We start from the raw sequence: 18,531 nt of genomic DNA, 5'->3' as shown, positions 1-18,531 counted from the left end.
AGAGAAACCACACCAATGGGGTAAAGGTAGAAGCTGAACATTGTATTTTAGCAGAGGATAACTGGATGTATTTGGCATTTTGCATGAAGATTTTAACATTCAGTCTAAATTTTTGCTGTAATTTCTTAACTTTGAATTCTTCCATGAGCTTCTTTTTGAATTCAGATCTGTCATAATCATGTCATTTATTCTGCTGTAGCTGTTGGAGAATGGGTGATTAACTGTCAAGCTTGTTTTGAAGTATAAGGGACAAAGAGTAATCTGGGGATGCCATGCTTGATAGGACCTTCCACAAGGGTATGATGGACATGAGGCTGGGTTACAGACTGGGTAGAAGATGTAGGACAGAAGATGTAAGGTTATATTACCCATGTATGCCACCATTCTTGTGCTCATGTATCACTCAGCCATAGAAGATGGTGGACTTTTGGAGCCTCTGGTTCTTTTCTTTTGGAGGAGTACAGGGAGGTGCTAATCCATGGGAAAAAAAATTATTGCTACACTAGTAAAATATTTGTAGTAAAGGCAAATATAAGTAAAAAGGGCTGTAGTATAGGTTCTCTGTGCCAGTAGCACATGGGTGATAGGTTAGCTGGACATGCTCTGTCTTTGGTTGATATTCCATAATATTTGCCCCCAGGTTTGTGGATGCACAGCAGATTGAGCCAGGCAAAAATTGTTGGGTTTTTTTTTCCATGATTTCTTGGAGAAAAATATTTTTCAGTCTGCAGTTTGATTTGAAATGTCTTAAATTTTTTTTGGCGGAGACATGAAAATTATAGATGTCATGCTGTCACAGACTTCATACTGTATCATGACAATATATGCTGAAATAAAAAATAACTTGCCAGAATTCTTTGGATGGTTTTATACAATGCCAGAATTATCTGGATTTTTATTTTTTTTTTTAACTTAGGTCTTAAAAGTAGTGAAATAGCTGTCAGTTGCAACTTGCAAAGGTTTTTCTAGCTGTCTGTTTTTTGTTGTTTTTCTAGCAAGATTCTATACAGTGGGTTTACAACAGCATTGAAAGTGCACAGGAAGATCTTCAGAAAACAAGCACCAAACCCTCTGGAGATGATGGAGGTGATGCCTTTGACTGTAAAGTGGAAGGTATGTGATGCTTGTTTGATCTTGTTATTGCTGAGAATGCTGTTATGATACAAGGAAAATGTAGGCAGTGGGTTTGTTTGCAGAGAGAACATTTTGAGCAGATCATAAGATATGTTTTGCATAAGGATTTACTTTCTTATGTATTCTAAACATATAAATTTAACATGCTATTCTTTGAAAATTACTCTTTCCCATTTAGAGAAAATACTTCTGAGAACACTTTGGGGAAAATCTCTTTATTTTCATTTGGAAGAAACATAAACCTAGGCATTACCTGATTTATTTTCACCACTAGTAATCATTTATGACAAACTAGATTTATTAGTCATTACTGCATGGGAAATAAGAAAATTACTATCTTTCAGATTATTTTCAGGCAATTAAAGTTTAGATAAAACTGCATTCATATGCAACTTGTAATTAAAGAGACAGTTAACATGTGAACTGTATTTATGTTCTCTTCATAAAGCAGTTATTGTGGTTTCACTTCTGAATGTTTACAGTTTTCATAGTGATTTTCTTCTACTTTATTTAGAAATTCTCAGTTTTGCTTTTTTGTGGGTCTTTCTTAATGTCTCTGGATTACAAATGGGATGGAATTAGCCCCCTTTAATAACTGTACAGAAAGAGTACTGCCTGTTTTGCAGTCCAGTATTTTAACATCTGTGAATCTACTGGTGTTCGGATTTTTATATTGTTCAGCCAGGTTTTTTAATGAATTTTCAACAGAATGATCAGAACATACCTCTTTCTAGAATGTTTGCCTGTGTTCTTTATAGTTCATTTAATAGCCAGGACTTGTGAACTCATTTGTGTTGCTTTCTTTATTCTAGAGGTAATTGACAAATTTAACACTATGGCAATAATTGATGGGAAGAAGGATCATGTGAGTCTGACTGTTGACAATGTTCATCTAGAGTATGGAGTGGTTTATGAGTATGACAGCACAGCTGGAATAAAGTGCCATGTCTTGGAAAAAATGATTGAACCAAAGGGATTTTTCAGTTTGACTGCAAAGGTATGAAATGTTTTTTGTATGTTAATGCTTATTGTGTTTAATACTAATGGAGAAACTTGTGTCTTTATGATATATATGTTTTATCTGATACCTTATAATTGGTCACCTTTATCTCTCTGATGTTTTGGAGGATGATTGTGAGCTCAGGAGGTAAAATGAGTTATATTGTCATTATAAATTGAGCCTTTAAATCTAAAAAAATGTTAAAAGATCTTCAAAGTCTTCCATTCCTCCTGCCCCTTTCCCTTATTTCTGAATTAATAAATAAAACTTGAAAGAAATTCAAAGATCCACTGAAATATCTATAAAGGATATATACCTCCCTCATCTCTTCAATGTGCCTTTTATTTAGTTCTCTCACCATTACAGCAAGGCTTCAGTCTTTGCTGGCCAGTACAGCTTTTTCTGTGCCCTATTTTGTGGCCTTTTTATGCAGAATATACGAGAGGATAGCACTCAGTTTTCTTTTATGCTATTTCACTGTGTTAGTATTCTGTAAAACCAAAGGTTTCCTAGAATGAATGAATGAATGAATTCAGCAGCTTTGCATAATATGTGCTGATCAAGTAAATACAGCAGATAATGTATTTCAGAGGAGCCATAGTGGTTACATTAGTAGGAAATTAGTAGTAAATCCATTATCAGACAATGTCATGAGAAGCCAAGCAAAAATACTTATGGGTATAACTTAGCAGGGAACAGATTTAAGAAAACCTCTTTGTGTCCCAAGCTTCATTCATTGTTGTTGTGCACCATTTTCTGTAATGTTATCAGGCTTTTCATCTTTAGTTATAAGAGATGATTAGTAAGGCAAAATTTTAGTCAACCTACTTTTATAACATACTTCTCTTGGTTTTATCATCTTAGATTCTTGAAGCACTGGCAAAAAGCGATGAACATTTTGTGCAGAATTGCAACAGCCTCAATTCCTTAAATGACGTGATCCCCACTGAACTTCAGAGTAAATTCAGTGTCATTTGCAGTGAGAAAATTGAGCATATCTACAGAAGAATCTCTAGTTATAAAAAGGTATGATCTGCATGTCCTAAGGTTGATTATATTTGTCTTTTAAGGGAAAAATGGGAATGTGGTACAGTTTGAATTACTCTTCAGAGTGTCTATGGCAGTGACAAAAGTGTGGCTGAAAGTTTAGCTATTTTGAAGCATGAATACCTTAACTGAGTAATTGTGTCAATTGTTTTCAAACCATTCTCTTTCTTATCCCTTTTTTAGACATTGGGTAGTTTGTATTCTTACTTGTTTGCTGTGTCAAATTGCAGACACAATCAGCTGCATATTTCCACAAAAGGGCCATCATTCTTGTAAATGCCTTAAACCAATACTCTAGTGAATTTGCAGATGTTAACCAAAAATGTAGCAATAACAATAGAACTGATTTTTTTTTTCTTTCTAGTGCAACTCAAATACCAAATTTTAACCCTTTTATTCAACTTTTAGGCCCTAACATAACTGTTAATAGTAACATCTCTGTAAATTACTGGCTTCACTTGGTTTAATAAAACATAATAGCATGGAAAAATGGAGAAGGTGCTGACTTTCATATGCTTGAGATCTAAATTAATGATTTGTGAATTAATAAATAGCACAGACTATGACCTCTGCTTGATGTCAGTGCATTTCTCTACAGTTGTTTAACCAACCAGGGTGTAAATGAATCTAACATTTGCCATTTTGTTAATGCAAATTCATTTTCTCATCCAGACTCCTAGTTCCTCTCTCATGGAACCTAACTGTGGAGAGGTGAATTACTTTGAAGTAGGCTCAGAATGGCTCCAAAAGAGTGGCTCTGCCCTGTCTTGCCTCATTTGGGGATCTGAGTTGTGACATTTACAAACTGGTCTGTTCTGAGAGTTTATACATAAAAAATTGAAAAGAAAAAGCAAAGGGAAAGGAAAGTGAATAGATAAGATTCACACATTCGCAGAAGCTGCATTTAAAAGAGTAGATAATGATTTTTTACCTTTCAAATTAAAAGTTGGGAGAACTGTTAGGAACACCTGTAGCTTCAGTAGTCAGTAGGATGAAGGCCAAAAGGCAGCTTGTCAAACTTTTCCAGATGCTCTTTAAAAAGAAATGGAATAAATTGAGTTGTGTCAATGGAGACATCAAAAGAGTCCTGATACTGCTTTAGCAAACCATCTAATCTCTTCATTTTTTGCCTCAATTACAAAGCTCCATGTTTCCAGTTTGGTTAAAATTCAAAATATCTTTCTAAAACCAAAATTCATTAGTTTTCATATTAATAGTTACAGTTCAAGTAACATGCAGGTGATTTATTTGTTTTCTGTTGCTGAAAAATTTTGACTATGATATGCAGCCTCTACAAAGGAGACCAAGACACTAAATCAAATTTTGTTGTGTTTGTTGGATGTGAAAAAAAACATCCTCAGGGAAGTTTTCGTAGTTCTTACACTTTCTAGAATCAGATATTTCTGATACAGACTGCACTTAAAATCTCATCTGCTCAACAATCAGTAGTTTCACAGTTGTAGCTTTTAATGACAATTAGTAATGCAGTGGATTTCAGGAATAGATATGTCATTTTCTTGGCAAGGTAAAGGTAACCATAGTTACAGGAGACTTTCAGAGTGCCTGAGCCCAGCTTGGCTCCTGTGAAAGTTCGAATTCTATAAATAAAAGTCTTGTAGATTTCTGCAGTTCCTACTATTATTATTATCAGAACATTTTGCTCCTAATAGACCTTGATTCCAGTGCCATGAGTCCCAGATGTTTCTCAACACATATATGAAAAGAATTTTGGTCCTGACTTATGACCTGATTAAATCATAGCCAGCATTTGGTCTCTCTGGAGCAGGATGTGTGGGAGATTGAGATGTGAAATATGTACTTGCAGAAGCATTTTCATCATTGAATGTCCTTAGTACCCTTCTTAACAATTTGTACATTCTTCAGCCTTTGAACAACTCCATAATTGGATTTCTTGTAACGCTCCAGATCTTGTTGTGATCTAAAGATTTAAATGTAATTATCCCAACAAATGTTCATCAGGCTGAAGTAATATGACACCAAAATAAACAGAAATTTAAATCCCAGTACAGAAACATCTTACTTTGCAGAAGGGATGTGTCTTAATTCAACTGAAGTGTTAGTAGCAAGTTGACTGATTTGAATTTTTACTGACATTTATTAGTGAAGAAGCTGTGCAAGTTAACTTTGAAAATATTCTTATGCATGACATAAGCTGTGGTTCATAGCTGAAGTAGGTCTGTGTAATATTTTGACTGGAGAGATATTGTGATTAAAACACTGATTACATCTTCTCAGAAAATAACTCTTCCCTAACAACAAACTCCATTGGAGATGACACACATTGACAAAAATCCTGCTTGTGACTGACAAATCTCTTTCCAATTGAAGAGCTTGATTGCATGATTTGATTCTGAAGTAGCTGTAGCTGCTGAGTGTCCAGTCCAGTCTTCACCATTTTGGGTTGACATCTTCTCATCTTAAATAACTCTAAGCCTATTGAAGGCTCTGCACAGAATGTAAGATGTTGGAGTCAAGGAGATGTGGCCAAGCACTGTATTAGAAATAGACCATAAAAACTCATTCCTCATTGCTGAGCTGATATATAGGAGGAAGAAGAGGTGCTGGGCTAGGAAAATCTGTAAAATGCAGTGTTTGCAGTTTTTATGTCCTAGTGCTCATCAGCTTCCTCATGTCACTCATAAGAGAAGGATGGTTGAGGTTGGAATGAACCTCTGCAGGTCTTGTCCAGCCAACCCTGCTTAAGCAGGGACACTTGGAGATGGTTGGACCATCTTTGAGAAGGGAGATCTGACCTCCCTTCCCTGAACCTCTCTGAGCAACTTGTACCAGTGCTTGATCACCCTCACAGTGCAAAATTATTTCCTGATATTCAGAGGAAACTCCTGTGTTTAAGTTTGGGCCCATTGCCTCTGGTCCTGGCACTGGACACCACTGGAAAGAGGCTTTGTCCTCTTTGCACCATTCCTTCAGGTATTCATAGACCTTGATGTGTTTCCCCCTGAGCTTTCTCTTCTCCAGGCTCTCAGCCTTTCCTCCCAGGAGAATGCTCCAGTCCCTGAGTCCTCTCAGTGGGCTCACCTTCACTGGGCTCTCTCCAGCATGCCCAGGCTATTTCTGGGGAGCCCAGACTTGGACCAGGACTCGAGGGGAGCCTCACTGGTGCTGAGGAGGACAACAGGGTCACCTCCCTCCAGCCCCTGGCAATGCCTCTCCTAATGCAGGAGGATAAGATATAAGTAAAAAGGACTTCCTCCTTCCTGAACAGGAAATCCAGTATTCTTACTTTTATGATTTTGTCTTCATTGTAGCTTCAGACAAAAATTTCATGAATTTTTGAAAAATACTGGATTGAAAACATCAGCAGGTGTTTATAAATGTCATGAGCAGTACAGCAGTTCCAGACTTGCTCCCCAGAAAGACACTTAATTTTTTTATTATGTTCCATGGGAAATAAATTTTATCTCTCTGTTACAAAGCTATTTGCTTCTTAAAATATCATTTGCTTCAAAAAACAACTCCTTAAAAATGTAACATGAAAAATATTCTTCTTTACCTTTTAGAGAAAGAAGGGAATTACAAAGTCAAGGCACCTTAAGTCAAGGATGACTGAGATATTTTAACCTTTTATTTTCTAGTTAGGTACACAGGTATTGTTAGCTAAGTGTGGACACAAGAAGAGCTGATAATCAAAGTTTGGTTTTCTTTCTTACTTCTAGTTTTCAAGAGTATTAAAAAACAGAGCTTGGCCTACCTTCAAACAAGCTAAGTCAAAGATTTCACCACTTCACAGCAGTGATTTCTGCCCAACCAATTGCCATATCAATGTGATGGAAGTGTCTTACCCAAAGACCTCAACTTCCCTTGGTAGTGCCTTTGGTGTACAGTTAGACAGCAGAAAACATTCTTCCCATGAAAAGGAAAATAAAAACACTGATCAAGGTAAGTCAATTGAGCTTGAAAGAGCTACTTCCAGAGCTTCTGATACAGAGTCTTAAAAGGAAATCGGTTTAGGTTTAATATTTGGACAAGCCTTTTTGAAATCACTCTGCTTTTGAGTCTTAGTTTTATTTTAAAGTGTAATAATGGGTAGACATAATTTCACAATAACTTTTTCCTAAATAGCTTGACTTTGAAGTACAAATAAAATGCAAAATTAAATAAGTACGTGATTTTTTTAAACAGAAAAATACTTCAGTGTCTGTTAGGTATTTTACTAATTTAAAAATACATGTTGAAAAAAAGATAATGGTGAAATCCCTTTGGTTTATCCCCAGGTAAACTGAATCCCATGATTTATGTCCAACACACCATTACTACTATGGCTGCCCCTTCAGGACAGTCCCTTGGCCAGCAAGAGGGCCATGGCCTGAGGTACCTCTTAAAAGAAGAAGACTTGGAAACACAAGATGTCTATCAAAAATTGCTGTTCAAATTACAAGCTGCACTGAAAGAGGTGGAAACATGTGTCTGTCAAATAGATGAGTAAGTAAATGCTACCATCTGGACTTGCCTTTAATTTTTCCATTGAAGATAATAAATCTGGGAAATGCTTTTATATAGTGTAGGAATCAATCCTGACTTCAGATAGAATCTAAATAAAGAATGTAAGTGCAGGTAATGCTGTGTTTTGATCTTTTTTGAAGCATGCCTGACTTTCTCCCCCAAATTTTGCAGGTTTTTTCCAGTTTGTAGATTTTCTTTAGAATGTGGCAAAGTTAATTAATTTGAAGTGAGGAAAATGTGATGCACACAATGTCAGCTATGATTTCACTGAGAATGGAAAAAAAGGGTAGAGATATAAAAACAGCTCTATTGAGCTCTTCAGGTATTGCTGAATAGTCCCACAGATTAATTTTTGAGTAAGGCTTTACTCTCCTATATGGAGACCATTAATTTGTTGGAGATTATTCAAAACCAAATTGACCTTAAGGAAGAGCTGTGTATTTAGGGAGAGCCACCCTTGAGTGATTAGGACATTTGGCTTGAATGTGGGAGACTTCAGGACAAGGATTTATAACTTGCTTTTTCATTTGCAAAGTAAGTGGGTTGACTCCTGAGCTATTTAATGTCTTGGGATAAGGATGAAGAAGGGTAAGAAGTATTTACATTTTGAAAGATCCCATATGTAATGCGAATGTCAGAAATTAATTTTGAAAATATAAACAGCAAAATTTTTTCAGTTTAAAAGACAATCTGTCATGACCTCCAGTTTAGACATGGTGTATCATTGTTTCTCCTGTTATCTTGAAGACTGTAGAGTGATTTGTCCTTCATGTGTACTTAGGAGTGGGATTTCTTTTTTTTTTACTGTTCTCATAGTAATTGTAATAGTTATGTAGTAATAAGTAATTGTAATGTGTCGCATACTGCAATGGGAATGAAAGCAAGAGTTGAATCAGTGTTTTTAAGAAAATGTTGTTTCCTGTGCCTTTACATAGCTCTGCTAATTATCAGGCTGAAGATGAAGTCAATTAATTAAATTCATGATAATTTCAGTGCTTGGGTGCACTTAGAAACAACTGTCTGTAAAGCCTGTGTGGTCTCTCTTCCTCATGGAAGTCAGAAAATTATATATGGAATTTTAGTCAATATTTCAGGAAGTTCTAGTTGCCAGTATGCCACACCTTTCCTTTCCACTTCCTTGAGTTTGTGATGCAACAGCACAGGAAATTCTGAGCCTTTCTTTTATATAAATGTATATATAAATACACACTCTCACAGAAAAAATGTGTGTACAGGAATATATGTATGCCTATACATATATTCCTTTTAAGAGTCATGCAGTTTTGGCAGTAAACACAAGGGCTCACTTTTTTCATTCCTGAATTTTCTGTACACTGACCTTGTAGCTGATCTTGTGTAAGGTACACAGATGTATTTAGCAAATTTTACCTTTGGCTGATTGGAAGACTGAGACTTTTCATTCCTTTATTCCTCATGGACATTGAGTGGACTGCCAGTGAATAATTACTGTAGAGGGAAGCAGCTCTATAGAGGAAACAGGATAGCCAAGAGACCTACTTAAAAGTGCTGAACAGGGAAGACTGAGCAGTTCAGAAATACATGGTGTATTAGAACATACAGATACTAATTAACTCTTGAGATTTAGGATTGGCTGTGCTTTAATTAGAATTTTTGTACTTAAACAGCTGGGATGAAATGCTTGAACATACTAATTTTGTGGTTTTTATAGAGACAGAAGAATTTGGTTTTTTTGTTGTGGTATCGTAACTATAAAATTAAAGTCTTTTTTACTGAATTGCTTATTATCCTAAACAATCATTGGTATTTTAATATTCTCAGGATTGATAATATGAACATTGTAACTCAAATTTTTTTATTTATGTTGGTATGGTGTGACAGAAAAATTGCACTACTGAATGATTCTTTGGTACCCTTTATACTTACTGTTGAAAAATTTGCTCGTTCATGTTACCAGAGGTCTCTGCTCAGTATTGGTCTGTGTTTCTGCTCACAAAATCTTGAGGCAGTGCTGTCTGCTCAACCTCTGCTGTCTGTTAGTGAATTGAAAAATGAGTGTTTCATCTGAAGAGCAGGTCTGTGAGAGCCTATGGATTATGGCAAGGGAACATTTAAGAGAAGATTTTGTACTCCTAGCATTGTCTACCCAAGAGTTTGTGATGGTTTGGTTGGATAAGTGAATAGTACTGACAGAGAGAGAGAGAGAGAGAAAAATACACACAGAAGATGTATCCCCATCCAGAGGCTCTCAAGGCTCCACTGTGCTCACATTCAAATAGTTTAATGGTATCCCAGTAGTCCTTTAGTGGTGCTGCAGGTACCCCATGTTGCTCCTAGGTGTTGCACAGAAATAAGTTCTTTTTCATATTTTCTGTGGGGTGACACTGCTGTTCTTGATTCTCATGCACTCAGTGCTCTCCCACAATCCCAGCTCTTTTTTGGAAAGATGTCTTGGGAGCATACAAGAGGCTTTGAACATTTTTCAAGCCTTTGAGGAGTGAGGAAGAGGCAGAGAAGGTCAGAAGTTGCAGAAGGTTTTTTGTTCAGGCTATTTTAAATTCTTTGACTAACCATAGCAGGTTTTGTTTGCCAGGGTTCTGTTGACTTGAGTTGCACATAGGAATAATTCCAAAGGTGAAGATGGTTTTTTTTAAGATTTAAATTGCTCTGTTTCATGGGAATAATCTTCATAGAGACTCTCCATCTGTTAGTTGCTATTCATACATGTCTTTCTCCTTTGAGAGTTAGATGTCTAAGGTAATTTAGTTTGGGGAAGGCCTATCTCTGGAGAAAATGTAATGTGCACATGTTGTGTTTAAGAAGAAAAACAAAAGTATATTTAAGCATGATTATTGGGGAGGGGATATTTTCAGGTTTTTATTTTAAACTCCCTGGACAGAGTTTTTAAGAGCACATCAGTAACTCAGTAACTTCTTGCTCCTGAGCTTGGTAATCCAAAGTTCCATCTTTCGTTTGTGGTAGTTCAGCAAAAAACTTTTCTGAAGAAAAGAGCCTGCCTGCTGAGAGAAATGGAATAGCCCCCCTAGGAAAAAAAATCCAGCTACCTTAATCAGTCTTTTACTGAGCTCTTGGCAGCAGTGACTAAACAGTCACATAAAAGAAGGGGATATAATAGTCTGTCTGTCTTGACAAATAATTGCTATGGGGAAGATATTTTCAGGAGCTGAAATTGCAGTTCATTATGCTTGTTTCTTACTCTTGATTATTTTCTTGCAACAACAAAATACTCAAGAAGCTACTAGAATGAACTTTTATTTTTAAGTGAATGAGAGTGGGAACACAAGAACAAGCAAAAGTATAGGTTCATCTTTGTCCTTATCTTTCAGCAGGCAGAACTGTATGATCTCTTTGGAAGGGGCAGTGTTAGAATGATCTGCCATGAATTTCTCTAATCTTTTTTTGAGTCCCTTTTGTATTTCTTACTAAGAAAATAAGTTTTACAGGTATGAAGAACTGATTTCCTAGGGTTTCTTCTTGCATAACACATTTATTTTAGGACAAGTTCAAAAACATATATGCTCTAGCATAAGATTGACACTGATGTAAAATATGGGCCCTGTCTCTCTTCCTGTACTCATGGAATTGTGCTTGCCAGTGACTGGAAAGAGCTGAATTGTGATTTCCTACTGATAAAAAATGTTGAGGAATAATGTAGCCCAAAAGATATCAGTCTAGTGGAGGAGTGAGTTTAAATTCTAGTGAAACTATACCTTTAGTATAATTTTTCTGTATTCTTGTTGCAGTTCAGATCAGTATCTTCAACTAAATGTAGGATATAATCTGTCTATTCCCATCAGCAGCAAGAATGTCATGTAAGATCTAAAATCTAGAAAGTTTGCCAGTTGACCATTCTGACAGCTCTTTCAATAAAACCCTGCTACTAAGTAATTCAAGGGGGAAAAAAAGCTTAGTTCTGTCTCCTCTGATTTCAGGTAGTTAGCAAGTAGTTTTTGCATGAAAAATGCTGCTTTTGAAATCCAAATATTAATTTGAAAATGTGATTTTAATGGAGTGTTTGAGCAATAGGAATTAAAGGACAATTGCCCATTATTGCTGTTCTGATCTTGAAAGTAAATTAGAGCATCTCAGTATGAATTAATCATCCAAGAATACGAATTTTTCACTGCCAGTATTTCTGCATGTTCTAAAAGTAGCAATCTGCACTGTTCTCTCTTCTTGGCTGGATGTCGCTTTTGTGCTCATCACAGACGCTTGTATATTAATCATCAGTTTTACTAGTGATAATGGCTTAGACACTTTGAATGTCAGGAAGTACAGGGAGATGTTAATAAAGATCTTTAAAATGCCCTGGTAGAATAGTTTGTGATTCACACTGGATTGTCTTGTACAATAGTAATGGGGAAAACACATGCTTTTCACAGACATACAGTTAATTTCATTTGTTTTCTTGATTTGTGCTAAGAAGTTCAGGATTCATATTTAAAAATAGTTATGTTAATATGCAGTTTGACCCCAAGTGTCCAAAAATGTGCTGTATTTCTTCTCCAGCTGGAATCATTGCTTTCATACATGATTAAGTATTTGGTAAGGTTAATGGGTATCACTGTTAGCCTCTCTAACAACAGAATGTTCCCTTGTTTCAAATAGAAATTGACTGAATTGAGCTATTCCCTTCACATATTACAGAATAATAGTTGGAGGATGGTGATGAGAAACATTATCCTGTTGCTACCTCACTTTTGAAAAACTGAAATGAAAAAGTGAATTTGTCTTTTTTACTGTGTTTCACAGCCTTCTTTCTTCAATAACATATTCACCCAAATCAGAACGTAAAACGCCTGAGCCTTTGATACCAGCAGACAGTGATAATGAGAAGGGTGAAAGGAATGGGAAGAAAGTCTGTTTCAGTGTAACAGGTGATGAACAAGAAGATTCTGGTCATGATACCATCAGTAACAGGGATTCTTACAGGTAACTTTATTTATAATATTTTTATTTTTCAACTGAATCAAATATGGAAGTTTGTAAAGTACTAAGTGGTTATGGAGACTGTTGGAATATGATTCTGACATCCCTAATGGAGGAGTAAGTAGCCTCAATATGTGTAAAATAAACTCTTATGAGTACAGATTAATTATTACATCTTGGTCACCCAAATCTGGATAGGATATCACAAGCAGATATATAAAACTTTACTTTAGATTACTTGTCTTTTAAAAACCAGAAATAACTTGTTTTATGTCTCCAACAGCAAACCAAGTATCTACCATGGAAAACAAGGTGATAGAGCCACCATTCTTCCTAATCTAAAAAAAATATGCTGTTCATATTTCTCATCTTTCACTCTAAATACTGTAGCATCAACTCACCTGTAATGCATCATGTTTACTGTGAATGAAAATACAAAGAATTTTGAAAAGGAAGGAGTAATTATAGCAAGTATAGTTCTTATATAGATTATACTCTCTTGCTTAGAAAGAATTGGTTAGCTACTATATAAAAACTAAATTTAAATTTTAGCTGCAAGTAAAATGAGGGCTTATTATTTGTTCAGTATCATAGCTCATTATTATGCTCAGAAATTAGAACCTCAGTAGGTTCATAATTCTTCTACAGAGCCCTGTGTTGCTGAGATCTCTTTCTAAACTATATTTGATTACTACAGCCTGGTAGTAGAGCCTTTCTACTCTTCATCAGAGTAGAAGGAGAGCCATACAGACATAAATGCAGAAATAATTTGCACAGATTAAGATTTTCTTGTTCTGAACATGGTGAACACACAGGCAAAGTTCTGGGTCCAGCAGGAGTGCATTTAGGGTTTCCTGCATGTTCATGATGTGTCAAACTGACTGTTCATGAGCTGCTCCAGTGATGTGTGCTTGCTCCTTTCAGGAGGTTTCCCAGCTGGCACAGGATTTGTATGTGGAGAAAGAAGGTGTGACCCAGGACACGAGCTCTTTGTTCAAAACATTGTCTTTATTCTGATTCCTGTCCTTTATATCCATTCTGGCTGTGTAGGACCTCAGGTTCCATATATAGAATAATCTTTTTTTTTTTTTTGCATTAAGAACAAGTGTTGGAGTGAGGTTAGAACGTTTTTTTTCTTTGCTTAAATAATTGTATTGGTCAATACTTAAAACCTCCAGCTTTCCTAATGTCACAGTGGTTGTTATTGGAACTGTTTGGCTAATTTCAGCCATTATAATGCTCTCATTTTGCATAGGGTCTCCTAAACCTTACAATACAACACAAAAATCATGCAGAGTGATACAGCAAATACATCTAATCTGTTTCTCATTTTCCTGTGTTTTATTTTCTCATGCTTCGCACAATCCAGTTTTAATTAACCTTCATCTCCCCTTTGGAGACTTGAATAAGTGAATAGAGTTAGTTAGAAAACATTTCTTAATATCCAGCCAGAAATTTTTAATGCTCCTTGGGACTGTTCACCCGCTATTAGGAACATGTTGTTACTGATGTCTTTTCATCTGCTTAATGGTTATGATTGTAATTACATCATATTGCTTCATTTAAAAGTTTAACTCATTCACTTACCTCGTTGACTACAGGTCCAAAACATGTATGTTAGCCAGCAAATGGAAGTCACTCTGCCTAAATTAGTGAAAAGCCACTTCTGTATCTACACAAATAAAGAAAACAAATAGGGAGTATGTGTATAACTGCAGTGTTATTTTACAAATGGATATTTGAATCTTGGTGGATGGGTACACCCAAATCATAAAATAAGACCCATATCATTATATATAAACATCCCTTAGGTACACTTTTACATTATCTTACATTCACTTGGGTTTTTAAGACTCCCTCTGCTGGATAATTACTTAAGCATTTCCTACATTGAAGCAAAATGATTTTCAAATGGCTAAATAACTCTGAAGACATTGAATTCAAATATGTCTTCATAGGATTTTAAGTACAAAGGTCTATGATTTACTCTGGTTTTGCTGCAGGAGTAGTTATATCTCTATGTATTTTCTGTACAGAACAAATTGTTTTTGACTGAAAAGAGCAGAAAAAAAATTTACAAATTTAAATCCCAAAATCTCTCTGTCAGACCAATGTGGGTAACATTTTGTATGCATGAAGTTTTGACTGAAGGCACAGATGTAAATGTCTATACATTTCTAGAAAACTGAACAGCTGGAAGAGATGGGATCATGAAGTGTTTTGGCTGACAAGGAAAGTAGTTTGTAATTTGAGTTTTGGTGCTGCTGAAATGAATCAAATCTCTTGTAAACCCACAGTGAGAGTTTGTTATGCAAATTGTAAAGACTAAATGTTTGTATTAGCTATGGACCAGGAGAAAATGTGAAGTAACTAAAGCATTTGAGGCCACAGATTCAAAAACTGCCACTCATGTAAGAAAAGTTGGTTATTTTGCATTCAAAGTCTGTATTACTATTCTGCAAGTACTTGTTCACAGGTAAGGGGAAGGGAGATAATTGAAGCATCTATTTTGGGAATCCAGTCTTCTGGATTCCTACCAGGACTGCAAATTAAATGAAATCCCAAGCACAAGGATTATTTATTATGTATAAAGAACTACACAGACCATCTCATCATTAACTTGAGGATGGGAAAAGAGAGAATTTCCATAGCTTATTTTACAGAGTCTCTGTAAAAGGACATAGCTTTATTTATTTTATTTTTGTTTTGTGTTTTGTTTTTCAAGTGACTGCAACAGCAATAGGAACTCAATTGCCTCTTTCACCAGCATTTGTAGCAGTCAGTGCAGTTCTTATTTTCACAGTGATGAAATGGATTCAGGTATGTTTGGAAAAGTCATCTATGAATCTGTCTTCTGTTTCTTTTATTCAATTTTATTATTTTAATTTATCTGGCAGTTTTATTGTTTTTATTTTAAAAATTGCATCCTCCTTAGTAATAGAACTGCACAATTTTGCTTCTGCCTAGCTAGTGCTGCACTTAGGAATCCTTCTGTTAAAGAGAGCCAACATTCCATTATCTGTGTGAATAGACTGTATTAGAGCTCCTGCAGTCACTGCTTTTCAAGTCTTGACAGTGCATTGTGTTGCACAGAATAAGGAGCACTTTAGGTGAGTGTGGAATGCTCTCCCAGCCAGTGTCAGCACCTGGACTGCAGGATATGGCTGTGTGTGTTTGTAGGAAGGAATGTGAGACCACATAGAAGCACATTCTTGTTTATGCCATGACAAATTGGATTTAAGTAATTGCAGCTGCTAATAGGAATGGGATGGAATTTAACTGCATGGAGAAGGAGGTCATATACTCAGGGACTAATAATAAAAAAATATTTGCTCTAAGCTGGGAGTTTATCATTTGGGAATGATTTAGAAAAGAAAAAACTGAGCATATTAGTTGAATATGACCCACCAGTGAGGCCTGGCCATAGAGAAGGCAAACTTTTATTGCTCATTGTGCCAGGAGAGATATTTTCAATTGGAGCAGCTAAGTATTAAGACATTATGCAAGGTATCTGAGATACCTTGTGAATAATGCAGAGTAATGTGAATAAGGCAGAATTTCATTTCCAGAAATGATGCATACTTCCTTAAGCTAATACAGAGTAAAGGATGAAGGACATAATGCGTTGTTAATAAAAGAGGAGACCCAGGGTCTGTATCTTCAATTTAAGGTAAAAATGAGCTGATATACTCTTGTGCAGTATCCAGCTGAAGTACCAGCTGAGGTGCCTAAAAGACCATGTCTTTGCTAGCCAAGCACAGATACAGTGCTTTAGATGACAAATACTGCTGTTCAGTGAAACTCATGCTCTCTGCTGACTTAATTTTCAGCTGGTTCCAAAGTTAATCTTGCTAACTCCAGATCAGAGCTCTTGGTCACTGCTCTGTTGCAATTAAAATCCTGTGAAGAGGTAGAATTGTTGTAAGGATATCTAAAGAACCTAAAAAATCAAGGAAGTTCTGTTAAAGTGTTTCACTGATGTAAGAAAAATGAGTCTAGATTAACCTTGAATTAATCTGATTCATAAATTATCAAGTGGCTACTTCTTGTCTGCCACCAACATCAAGGAGGAAAACCAGTTTTAAGCTCAGTTTTTCAACATTTTTTGAAAGAGTTCAAGGTGTATCACCTGGTGTCTGAAAGAGCAAGTGGCAGGGCAGTGACCTGAAAGAGTCTTTCTCCTTTGCACTTTCCTAGGAAATGATGTGGTACGAGCTAGTAAAAGCTGCATATCAAGATTTGGGTGCTGAATTTCTGCTAAATTATCTCAGAATCATTTAGTCAGTAAGAACATTAAGACTGTGAATTATCTGTAGAGTCTTTATAAAACTTTACAATGAATACATTTCAGTGACTTTGTGGTCTGCTGTTTGGGTTTCCACTACTTGGCCGTTTAGTCTAGAATTTAGCATGTTCTGCAGAAGAGAAGAATTGTGTGTTCTGGTCACAGAACAGTTGAGGTTTCAAGGTGCCTCTTGGGATGATCTTGTCTAGTCCCCTCATCAAGTAGGCTCATCCAGAGTGGGTCTTCCAGAACCATAACCCAGTTGGGTTTTGAATATAGTCCTATCTTTAAGAGCTATTTCTGCATTATCAAATAGCTAATAAATGCAAAATATGTGAGGGAGAACAGTTACTGTAGTCCTAGCAGTGTAAGTATCAGTCTGTGTACAAAGCAGATTATCTAAGCTGCAAAGGTTTTGGAAAACATGCTGAAGTTTCTAAACAGTTTCTCATTTTAAAATATTTTTCAGGTGATGAGCTTCCCATAAGTGTTCGAATCTCCCATGATAAACAGGACAAGCTTCATAGCTGCTTGGAGCATCTTTTTGGTCAAGTATGAGATTATTTTTCTTGGCTTTGACACTGATGTCTGTGATTGAGCTAAGATGTCTGTAGAAAACCCTTCTTTTTAATTTTGCTCTCCACTGTTTACTGGGATGGTATGTATTTACTCATTTTCCCTGTTTTCTGTAAATAGTCCAGAACTGCAAATTAAACAGGTCCTTAAATTTAGTCTAATGCTCTCTAGTTTGTTACTTTAACTAGAGCCATTAGGTAAGAAAGAATCCAAAGTTGCTCGTCAGAACTCCACATTTCTTACAGAAGGAATTTCTAATTGTTGCTGTAAAAAACATCTTTCTCACAGAACCTTGATCCCAACAGGTAGATTCCATTGCCAATCTTTTGAAAGGACCAGCTGTGATGAGAGTCTTTGAGCAGACAAAGTACTTTACACCAGGACGAGGTCTCCAAGGTAACATTTAATTTTAGCTGTGAGAAGGAAAAGGCAGCTTGAAGGGTGCCTGGGAATGGCTGCCCACTCCTTGAGTTGGTGTCAAACATCTGATTTTGTTCAATCTTGGTATATTCTGCAATAACTGATTGTTGAAGTTCATGTTAAATAGATTTTAATTCTTAGCTGAAAATTGGCTCCTTACATTTTATTGCATAACGTAGATAAAAATTTCAAAGTCAACTAAACTGTAGATTCTGAACTAAATGTCATATTGCTGAGGTTTTTAAAGCAGTAAGCAGACTTTTTTTATATTGCAGGTGTTTTTAATACATTTTTGTCACAACTACTGAAGCCAGTCTCAATCTATTTTATTGCTAAATCCAGATTTTTGTTATTTTTGTAGTTATATTATGTTTGAAGTTGATTTATAAGTAATTTGTGATTTATAGTCACAGCAATATTTATGCCAAATATATACTTATATAAGTATTACTGATTGCTTAAAAAGAAATACCCAGTATGTATATTCAGACACTCTCCTACCACTTGCATGGTTGCTTAAGTCTAAGGGTATAAATAAGCATCTGGTGGTTGTCATAAATGATGAAAAATAGAAAGGACTTCTTTCAGTAGACTGAGTTAAAAAAAAAAAAGAAAGAAGTTCAATGGGAAACTAAATGTTTTATTAATATGAATA

The 18,531-nt window shown here is 35.8% G+C and overlaps 1 protein-coding gene across 1 annotated transcript in view; it reads left to right on the top strand.

Moving 5' to 3' along the window:
- PREX2 (phosphatidylinositol-3,4,5-trisphosphate dependent Rac exchange factor 2) overlaps positions 1-18,531 on the top strand; it is a 169,993-nt gene that overhangs the window by 90,596 nt on the left and 60,866 nt on the right. The window contains exons 21-29 of the mRNA XM_056484325.1: positions 996-1,113; positions 1,947-2,131; positions 2,999-3,160; positions 6,880-7,102; positions 7,438-7,645; positions 12,419-12,598; positions 15,321-15,415; positions 17,350-17,432; positions 17,762-17,852. Of these exons, the coding sequence (XP_056340300.1) occupies positions 996-1,113; positions 1,947-2,131; positions 2,999-3,160; positions 6,880-7,102; positions 7,438-7,645; positions 12,419-12,598; positions 15,321-15,415; positions 17,350-17,432; positions 17,762-17,852 (1,345 nt within the window). The remainder of the gene's footprint in view (positions 1-995; positions 1,114-1,946; positions 2,132-2,998; positions 3,161-6,879; positions 7,103-7,437; positions 7,646-12,418; positions 12,599-15,320; positions 15,416-17,349; positions 17,433-17,761; positions 17,853-18,531) is intronic.

Source organism: Oenanthe melanoleuca, chromosome 2 (assembly GCF_029582105.1).
Source record: "Oenanthe melanoleuca isolate GR-GAL-2019-014 chromosome 2, OMel1.0, whole genome shotgun sequence".
Taxonomy (NCBI): Eukaryota; Metazoa; Chordata; class Aves; order Passeriformes; family Muscicapidae; genus Oenanthe; species Oenanthe melanoleuca.
The sequence above is the reverse complement of the archived record's forward strand: the minus strand, read 5'-3'. Positions and strand labels throughout refer to the sequence as shown.